The sequence below is a fragment of the Eurosta solidaginis genome, chromosome 1, assembly GCF_040869045.1.
Source record: "Eurosta solidaginis isolate ZX-2024a chromosome 1, ASM4086904v1, whole genome shotgun sequence".
Classification (NCBI taxonomy): domain Eukaryota; kingdom Metazoa; phylum Arthropoda; class Insecta; order Diptera; family Tephritidae; genus Eurosta; species Eurosta solidaginis.
The window spans coordinates 75,057,622-75,068,224 of record NC_090319.1 but is presented as its reverse complement, the minus strand read 5'-3'; the positions used below and the strand labels follow the sequence as shown (position 1 = coordinate 75,068,224).

The window sequence follows — 10,603 nt, the reverse complement described above, 5'->3', positions numbered from 1 at the left end:
CAAAATCTTCAGAGAGTGTCTTTATCACTACAACAACATCAACACGCCCATAGTTAGTTCAGCATTTCATTTTTTTCTGTTTTTTTGGAGTGTTCCAGCCTCATTGTATAGATGATGTTCTGTTGTCTTAAGAAGACATTCAGTTCTGAGCGCTGTATTTTGACAGACCTGCAACCTCCTCCAGTGTGTTAAGGATTAAATGGCGTTAGGCGATAGCCCTGCTGGTCAGGTGATAGGTCAGCTGGTTCTATGTTCTAGAGCGATTCGGGATTTTCCTAATTAAGGGCTATCATTTCAATATAGCCCCAGTTAATATGTAACAGTCTGATTTCGAACAAGCGTGCCTGAACTAAGTAAATGTATTGTGCTAGTAAACATCTGCAGCCACAATAACCACAAATTCATACATACAACCATACTAATAAAGTGTTATTTTGATGATGCTTAAGGTTGTATGGATGATACCTTTTTACTATAGTTATAACTTAATTAGTTGTTAAGCCACAAAAGCCACAACTATAGTACTTAAGGCATATGTATGATTATTAACAATAGGTTCTAGTAATTTTAAGACAGATCACGTTGCTTCATTGTTGTATAATTTCGGTACATAAGCTACTCACACAGAGCTCATGTGCAATGTTAGGCGTACTATACAAGGCGAGATAACCTCCGAAGAGATTTACGCCGCCCTTCTCTTCCGAGTTGCGTCTTGCGCCTACAATTTTGCGGGACGAGACCTACATGTTTTATGCAGATGAGTTTTTACTAAGAACCTTTTCATGGCAGTATACTCGGATACTCGGATATATTCGAATATACTCGGAGTGCAAATCACCGCGGAGAGGCGGCCAAGCTTAGAAAAGCTTGTTTCTAAATTTTGATATTGCTTTGCCCGGGACTTGAACCCATGATCTTCGTTGTAGTAGGCGTACCTCGCTACCACCACACCACGGAGGCCGCCGATCTGACAGTGTTACTCAACTTCATTTCAGTCCATCATCATGGATTGCGGGCTCGCGTTCATCATACCTGGACGGTACATTGCTGTCTCCATTCAGGAGGGCAGTGAAGTGTTTCCTCAATGATCTAACTATTATCTGGACGTCGGTTGAAAGGCCGCCGGTTTTCGCTCTTAAAAGAATTTGCCACGAACTTTAAAGTTTCCATCTGTCACCGAATTTTTTGATACAATTTTTGGGCGTTATTCCTGGTGGCTAGCAGTTCAAGCTTTTTGCAGTCAAGCCTTTCTGCTTCTGCTTTTTTCTTCCAGTAAAGACGTCCCGCTTTCCTTTTCATTTTCGTAGTACCGTTTAAGCACTCTTCTTATTGCGTCTTTTCTTTCGGTTGCAACGCTTCACTCTTCATCATACCAGTTGTTTTCTCCTCGATCGCTGGTAACCAATTTTTTCCACGGCGGCGGTACGAAGTGCTTTGGATATATGCAACCACTACTTCTGCATACCGCTGGATTGATTCGTGCTCTCAGAGAGCAGGTGTGAGCGTCAAATTGCGAAATCATTTGCACTCTGTTGCGATTGCAGCCTTTTGACTTCTATCTTTCCTTGTTGTTTTTGTTCTTTGGTTTGAGCAGCGAAGAGGCGGGCGCATATTTTGGCTGCGACGAGATAGTGATCCGATTCGACCTTGGGTCCTCGAGTCATGCTCACATCTAAAACACTGGTAGTATGCAGTCCTTCTATCAATCTAATTACGTGTATCGACTTCTTATTTGTTTGTTATCCTCCTATTGACGAAGAATCGATAACTCTCCAATAATAAATTAGGTATGCTCCGATAAGAAATTTATAAGAAATCGATAGCTTTTTGATAGTAAATCGATTATTTTTTTATTAACCAACAAATTAATTTTAGAAAACAAAAAATCAATAACCGTTTAATAACAAATCGATACATTTTCGATGACAGACATTTGTCGGTCTATCGATAAAAATTTGACATTTCACCGATAAACTTTGTTATCGATAGCTAATTTATATCACTTCGATAAAAAATCGATAAAACGTCTATAGCTCGTCGATAGCACATCTATAAGAAACCTTCCATTTCCTTGCCTTGCCTTAATTTCCTGTCTGAATTCGCTCATACCAACTCTACACGTGCATTGATCCCGCATGTAGCGACTACACTTACGCTTACATTTTATATTTCCCCATACAACGTACCACTTACAAAGATTACATTTTTGATCCCGCATACATTGAGCAAAGATGTTAAAACAAAAATGTTATGCAAAATTTATCGAAATCTTTCCTTTTTATTGAAATCTAAAAATTTCCACAGATCTATTCTTAAACAATTTATATTAATGTAAAGCATATCGGTTCGCCCACAAGTTAAAGACTATTCGAAAAACGTTGTGTCGGTCCACCCGGTCTCCACACAGGCGTAGTTAATGGAATATTTTTTGGTCTAAACATACCAGCTTCCTGAGACAGCGGACTATCTGTTGGAATATTAGCTCCTCGACTTACTGTCTGCCGACCCACAGGATGGCAACGACACCCACTAGGCGAATAGTAAGATTGATCGCTTGTAGTTCCTCTCGGTATCATGCATGCAGACATACTATAACAGTGACTAGGGACTTTGCTATCCCACGGAGATCTTGGAATGTCTTCGACTTTTTGTTCGTGGCAAGCATCTGTAGTTGTAGATATATTCGGGCAACTGGCAACATGACTGCCATATTCACAACTACCTGGCGGCCAAAGCATAAAATCAATTGACGATTGCCAGGGATCGAGTGTGGGCAGGGAGAATTGTTCCATGCCATCTATTCGTTGACCCTCAGCTGAATGATCAATGCTGATATTTTGATCGTTATCGTGATTGATGTCGCTGTTAAGGGAAAATAAGAGAAATGAGACATTTATAAGGAATTTTTTCATAATACGATATTTTTCCGTTGTAACTTACTTGTTAAACATATTTTGGTTGGTTTATTTAGTTACACTTGAAGTTTTGTTGAGTAGAAGAAGAAATTTTTACAAAAAACGGAGCTGATGCAATTTTGATTTTTTTCTCGAAACTAATTTGAAAATATAAAAATTTGACATCAGCCAATTTCCATGTTTCAAATTATCTAAAATTTTGCAGATTTCCAGGTTAAACACTTAACAAATTATGTATATAGCTTGCCTCTTGGAGACTAGACAATGTACCCAACAAAGCGAGCTTAGGTACATTTCTATGGAGACTCTGAAAAGACTTCCAAAGGAGCGTAGCGGCTGCATATTCCAATCGGCTCTTACTTGCAACAACAACAACTTACAAGACTAAATCCTGACATACCCATCTCGCGCCTGCGTCGAGTTCCTGCACGACGTATACCACCACTTCACAGACCACTTCGCTTCTTTTGTAACTACATACACTATGGGCTAAAAGATTTAGAGAGTACATAAATAATCGCTTCAACTAGAAAGGGTTACATGTTGCTACAAAAACAAAAAGCGTGAGGAATGGTCTAAGTACCTAATACAAATATATATACTTGCAGCGCAAGCAGATGTTATTCCATGCGATCATTTTCTTACTTCCTTTATATTAGGGCGGTTTCATGTTTGTCCGCAAGTTTCAGTCAGAGTAGCCTTCCGGGGACTAGAGTCAAGAAACTAGGCACATACTTCAGAACCCGATGACAATGCAACATGAGGGAAAACTGTCGCTTGGTGGTACAGGATTCGTGATATTTTAAAAGTTTCTCCGAGTGTATGTGGAATCTTGCTTTAAAATTTTATGTAACTTCTCATTGAGCTAGAAACTTGAAAACTTAAACTTTGATTAGGATACCGTGACAATACAACAACAGGATTAAAAAATTCCGCTGGGTGGACCACGGATCGGTACAATTAACTAATTCATAAGAGATTTCGAATCTTTATTTAGGGATTTTTGAAAAGTCCCTACAGCGCATGTGGAATATTGCGATTGATTCTGTGATAACTTTTCGTAGACCACTAAATTAGAATCTTCTCACTAACGTCGTGGCACCGTGATAAAAGGAGAAACCAACCCGCTTGTTGTGATACAGACCTAGACATTAAAAGTCCCAAATACTTGGAAATTTCGCAGCGAATGGCGGAATCCTGCGATCAAGTCGGAGGAAACTTGCCATTAAGCTACAATTTTGAAACCTCACATGGGATTGAGACAATGCCAGGAAAAATCCATTAGGCCGTGCATGGGTCGAGCTAATAACAAAGTACATATTGTGGCGAATATTAGCATCACTATGCTGTTAGTAAATAATCACAACAACAAAAACAGCAAACAGCCACACTAATGTACATGTACACATTAAACGAAGTAGCCACACTTACATAGAAGTCGAAGAAGTATATTGCACACACATAACCAGCAGCTTGAAGCCAAGAGATTGTCTCACATACACATATGTAGTCTTCAGCTAACAGCTGAAGTTGTTACTCACACATATAGTTAAATAACAAAGTATGCGATACAACTGTTCCTTAGGAGAAATATGCGTACAAGGTTAAAAAAAAAAAATAAATGTAAGGCGCGATAACCTCCGAACCTCCTCTAAGGCCGAGCTTCTCTTCCAATTTGCGTCGTGCTACTCTTGATTTTCCCTACAAATTGGCCGGACGGGGCCTACATGTTTTATGCCGACTCCGAACGGCATCTGCAAGGCAGACGAGTTTTCACTGAGATCTTTTCATGGCAGAAATACACCCGCAGCGCTTGCCAAATACTGCCGAGGGGCGACCCCGCTTAGAAAATTCTTCTTCTAATTTAAAAACCTTATTTCTAAAATTTTGATGTTGCTTTTCCCGGGGTGCGAACCCAGGGCATACGGTGTGGTAGGCGGAGCACGCTACCATCACACCACGGTGGCCGCCGTACAAGGTTACAGAGAGTATAAAAGCAGCGCAAGCTGAGGAATAACTAATCAGTTTGATTTAAACACGATATTAGTTGTGAAGTATAATTGTAAAGTACTACTCCCAAATTAGTCAAATAAAGACCATTTTGCAAACTGAATCTTGCAGTTATTTATTCGACAGTTCAGCAATTCTAATCTTGGCAGAAGGCCCATAATTATCTGGAATTCCCCAAAAATCGTTACAATGTGATATTAAGAGTCCTTCGATCGATCTTTATGTAAAACTTCGAATGAATTTCAGAAGCCATGGGCGTTGCTATATCTAACGCAAGAACTTCGGGTAGGTGGCGCACCAATCGGGGTATTAAGCAAATCGTACCATCGAACGACAATCTTGAAAATTCATACCTAGCGAAGAGCATCGAGAAAATGCATTAAAAAGTGAAAAAGGTACATTAGGTGGCGTACGGGTCGAAATATTTAGAAACCATATATCATACGATAGATTTTAAGCAGCTTCTCGGTAAGTTGGAGGCTTGAAATCTTAATCGTTTTTCAGTGGCCAAAATGAAAATGTTTTAAGAAAACTCGTACGAAAAGGTAGGAATCATACGGTCGATGATTAAAACACTTAACATTGAGCTGAAAACTTGAATCTTGTCATATAGTTCAGAGCGCCAAGCACAAAGGGTTGTGTAATAGAACCCTTTAAAGGGGCGAGAATCTGGCGACAGCAAATTCCTTACTAAAGGAGGGGGTTGGATGACTTAGGTCCTTAAAGTGGTCGTATAAAATTGTACCTGAGATAGTTGGGCTAGTATTGCAATCGTGCTATTTACCGGAACGTATCGGATTAATATCCAACAAAGGACCATCAACATTAATAAAATTCCCCAAAGCCATCTGAGAGTTTTGCACATATTGCACTATTTTGGTTTTAAATTAGTTTTGATATTGTGGCGAATATTAGCATCACTATGCTATGCACTATGTTAGTAAATAATCACAACAACAAAAAGTAAAGGTGTCTAAGTTCGGGTGTAACCGAACATTATATACTCAGCGTGAGCTTTAATTGTACATTTCATTTCAGATAAATTACTTTTCTACATAGCACGTGGCACCTCCCGTTTGAAAAAATGTCTCCCCATTTCCTCTTACAATAAAACTTGACAAGTGAAATATCATTGATTCAAAACTTTTTTTGCTAAGTTATAGCTTATTATTCTAGTCTACCACCCTTTTAAATTTGTTTTATATCTAAGTTGCTGTGGTCTTTAACCGATCCCGTTCATTTTTACTTGAAATATTTTCTACTTTAGGGAAAATTTGTGTACCCTATTTTTTTACGATCGGTTAATTTTTCTTCGAAGCATTTCTTATAGTAAAGGCAACCTCCCCTCCGAATTTTGTTACGATAGGTTTAACGATTTTTGATTAATGATTAATAATATTTGTAAAATTGATTTTATCGCAAGTGGGCCGTGCCACGCCCATTTTAAAAATTGTTTTCAAATTATTATCAAGAGTCTCAATGTCATTTCACATGTCAAATTTCAACATTCTAGGTGTATTATTTACTAAATAATCACGTTTTTTATGTTTTCCAAAATGATATATATATAAAAAGTGGGCGTGGTTATCATCCGATTTCGCTCATTTTCAACACCAATCTATTCTGGGTCAGGAACTTTTTTTCCTGAGCCCAAATCCTATCGAAAAATCGATGGCGCGATATCGGTTAATTAATTGACCCAGTCGAACACACATACAAAGAAGGCGACAAAGAATATCTCACATACACATATGTAGTCATCAGCTAAGAGCAGAAGTTGTACTCACACATACCCATGCACATGGCTAGAAAAAAAGCATAATCTACAAATATACATGTATATAGCTGGGTAACCAATCATGTGATACAACTGTTCTCGAACAGATTTTTGCGAAACGACTAGACCATAGGAGAAATGGATGAACGAGAAAACCGAGAGTATAAAAGCAGCGCAAGGAATCAGTAATCAGTTTGATTTAAACATGCTATTAGATGCGAAGTGAAGAATAATTGTGAAGTATAATTGTACTACTCCCAAAGTAGTCTTGTAAGGACTATTTTGCAATACAGAATATTGGAGTTATTTCTTCGACAGTTCAGCGATTCGGACGTTATCAGAAGGTTTCAAATAAGCGGAATTTGCAAAAATTCATTACAATGTTACTCCGAAAAGTCCTAGCACTGCACTTTATTTTTGTTTTTTTTGTGCAGCAAAAACATTTAGCAAAGGTAAGCAACACTTTTTTATTTCTACCTCTCTAGACGCTCATACCTTGCTCCAATTTCCACTTTCTGATTCCTAAAACTAACTTCGGTAACACCCCGATTATTCATAAGGGATTGAGATCATATACATCTCTTCTGCTTGTTTATTTGGAATAACCAGTCGGTTGGTACTACTCATTTTTTAGACCGTCCGTTTAAGAACACTTCAAATTTTGCAGAACAAAATCTCTGGTAAAATTACTTAATTACTTAATTGGCGCTTAACCGTTTAAACGGTTATGGCCGTCCAATAAGGCGCGCCAGTCACTTCTTCCCTTTGCCAACTGCCACCAATTGGTCACACTAAGGGTGTTTAAATCATTTTCCACCTGGTCCTTCCAGCGGAGTCTGCTTCCATAGGCGGGTTCTGATAAAAATAATAATCGCTGGTAAAATATTAACTTTTAAAACAGCCCAGTTTTGGAATAGAGTAGGTACAAATATGAAGTGATCATATTAAAAAAATGCTTTTCCAACAATCAAAAGAAAAAAAAAAAGAAATTCGCTCAAAAAAGTCAAAATTTTTGTTAATCCGCGTTATAAAAATAGATAAAAATTAAAAAAATTATATAATACCACAAAATACACAATGAATCTGGAGTAAGTAAAAATGCTACATTGTAATAAGAATAAAAATACCAAAACTATTTTTCCATTAGAGACCCCGATCTATTTCCGACACATTTTTCGCATTCGAAATCGTACTTTACTCCTCCCATGCCACCAAATTTTCCCTCAACCCGAGAATTCAATTGGAACTACGATGGATGTGATGAAATTTGCGGTGATCATGATTTTGGTAATTGTAAGGAGTTTGAAGGATATACAGATTTTGAGAACTACAGAGATTTTGATGGTTATGACTGTTTTAGTTTTAAGCAACCACGTCGTCGTCGTCCAATTCTACCTAGATCAAATTTCGGTCGTCCAACTGTTCGTCCAGAAACAGCAACCACATATAATTGTTCCTTTTATCCTAAAACGTATAGTAAACGTCGTGCTATACAACCCAGAAATCATATTCAAAGCTCCTGTGCACGACCACCACATTGTACCATGAATCAGTTAGCGTTTACGTATCGTTTAAGGCATAGACTATGGTATTGAATATTAGATCGTAAAAAAATTTGATGTTTGATGTTTGAGGAAATTGAAATTACAGTGTAGTTGTTCCTTAATGTAGCGCAAAGAAAAATCAGAAACTAAAAGTTGCTCACGTACGTAAGACAACAAATAGCTACGCACACATTTACACAGCAGCTAAGAGCACAGATGACATAAACATCTTGTAAACAGCAACGAAGAGCGCAGACGACATTACTCATACATATAAATAAATAGAAGACAACAGCGAATATGAGATGCAGATAAATGAGAGATTTAAACAAGCAACTAATCAAGAAGGCTGCTCGCGAAAAGTCGAGACCGGCGAAATAGGCAACTGAGATTATATAAGCAACTCAGTCTGGGAAAGAGTAAATCAGTTTGATTTTAAAACGTTGTAGGTGAAGTACGCGAATAGTTTGAATTGTGAAGTTCTGCTACCATATTAGTGCTGTAAATAAAGAACATTTTGATATACTGAATATTTCAGTTAATTTATTAGTGGTTCCAACGATAAAACAAGGCAAATTATGGTTTCTATCGTGGGCAAGGTCCGCATGCGGGAAATATGTACATTGTACATGTCTTGGTCTGAATAAGCTAGTCTGGTTCGCAGCATTCGCATCTTCCTGGGGAAGATAGTTAACGTTGATTTTACCTACTGTTGTTGTTGTTGTAGCGATATCGACACTCCCCGAAGACCCTGGGCCCCCCCCCCCCCCCCCCTCGATCCATGAGGAACTTGGGGTCGCCAGGGTTTCGGGTGTTAAAGAAAGGATTCGCCACGGGTAGGTGAGGTTGATAATTGGGTTGAAGAAGCTTTATATTGCGGTGGCAATCCCTTGAAAGGTTTGCGCTACACAACCCCTTGAATCAATTTGGTATTTTAGTCGCCTCTTACGACAGGCATATCTGCCGCGGGTATATTCTAAGCCCGCCAGCCAGGGGGGGTATATTTTACCTACTCTTTATGAATTACGTGAATAGTCTGCCGGTAAACGGCCGCATCAAATGGCTGTGTTCTGTGTTTTCTGATATAACCCCTTTAGCGCCCTGAAAGCTAGCCTACGTTAAGCAGTTGACTGCATTGTTGTTATTGCGGAACTCCAAAATAGGACATTTTTCAAATAGTTTCTGAGATAGGGCCTACTTCTATTTAACCCATCTGGCCATCATCTCATGCAGAAAGAAATTCATCATTGAAGAATCAACATTTTTTATTAAAAAATAAATAAATATTTTAAAGGCAATATCCAAAATGTATCTAAACATTTTTTTAATATCCACAAATCTATTTCCTTTCTAGCCACAATGAAATTATTCGCATTGCTCTGTATGCAGGATTTTCTTCGTTTATGACATTTTACAGCTGAAATTTTCACGGCAACAAAACTTCGACAGCACATTTTAATGTTTCTTCTGTTTTTTGCTTTGCTTCTTCAATGGAATAACAACAACTTGAGCGCGATCGCCTTTTCCGGTATAACTCCAATTGAATTCATGTGGAAATGGACGACATGGTGGTTGTGGTGGACATGGGGTATATGCCGCATAAGGTGTGCCGGTTGGACGAAAATATTGTAGCTCTTTTGGCACGGTGTATTTGTTGTAGTGAAGCTCTTTGCCAAAGTCGCAGCTATGAAGAAAATTAAAATTATCAAAAGAACTGGGAATTCCAAAACAAAAAGTATTAGCAAAATACTTACTCGAGATCCATTTTCTTATTGCTGCTGATGCTTTGGTTAAGCGAAGAAAATCACTAAGTTTTGTTTTTTTTTTCAGAAAGGAGAAGAGATTTTAATTTGAGACGTGCTGGTTTTGAATTTTTATTTAAAAGTGAAAAACAAGGATATAGGATATGATTTATAAAGAGAGGATATGAAATAATTTTTGGATTTTTTACTGTCCGAATTTTTTTGAGACAGTGTTTATCGCAACGTGGATTTGTTCGGTTGTATTCGGCATACCTTTTTGCTGAAGGCGATTTAGTCGTCACTACTTCGCATGCGCATTTCTTTGGGCTCAGGATGCATCAATTGCGTCATAGCTATAAAGAACATCTTGCTCACAGCAGTCCAACTATCTATTTGTCTGCACATTCGGGGAACTAAATTCTTAATGGAAGGCTCCTCTTCAAAAACTCTGTGTACAGAGAGTCTTTCGCCGTGAAAACGAGGGCAGTGAAATACTACGTGTTCTGTGCATTCAAATTCGGAGGGACATAAAGGATCCTGCTCTATCCCACGCTTATGTAGATATTCCTTGAAGCCACTCAATATCTGTGTGAGGTGCTAATTTAGTTCGCCGTG

At 38.3% G+C, this 10,603-nt stretch overlaps 2 protein-coding genes and 1 long non-coding RNA gene across 3 annotated transcripts; 1 reads left to right on the top strand and 2 right to left on the bottom strand.

The window, feature by feature from the left end:
- Positions 1–2,337: 2,337 nt before the first annotated feature.
- LOC137245100 (uncharacterized) lies at positions 2,338–3,070 on the bottom strand. Its single transcript, XM_067775275.1, has 2 exons — positions 2,941–3,070; positions 2,338–2,862 (listed from the first exon to the last, which is right to left on the bottom strand). Exons 1-2 carry the CDS (start codon positions 2,949–2,951, stop codon positions 2,358–2,360), a joined length of 516 nt encoding a protein of 171 aa, XP_067631376.1. The 5' UTR covers positions 2,952–3,070; the 3' UTR covers positions 2,338–2,357.
- A 4,610-nt stretch (positions 3,071–7,680) lies between these two features.
- LOC137245059 (uncharacterized) lies at positions 7,681–8,564 on the top strand. The gene is made up of 2 exons (XM_067775137.1): positions 7,681–7,790; positions 7,850–8,564. The coding sequence occupies exons 1-2, from the start codon at positions 7,780–7,782 to the stop codon at positions 8,295–8,297; spliced, it is 459 nt and encodes a 152-aa protein (XP_067631238.1). The 5' UTR covers positions 7,681–7,779; the 3' UTR covers positions 8,298–8,564.
- A 929-nt stretch (positions 8,565–9,493) lies between these two features.
- Positions 9,494–10,139, bottom strand: LOC137245021 (uncharacterized). Its single transcript, XR_010951242.1, has 2 exons — positions 10,001–10,139; positions 9,494–9,930 (listed from the first exon to the last, which is right to left on the bottom strand). It is a non-coding gene; the product is annotated as an uncharacterized lncRNA (long non-coding RNA).
- Between the last annotated feature and the right edge of the window lie 464 nt (positions 10,140–10,603).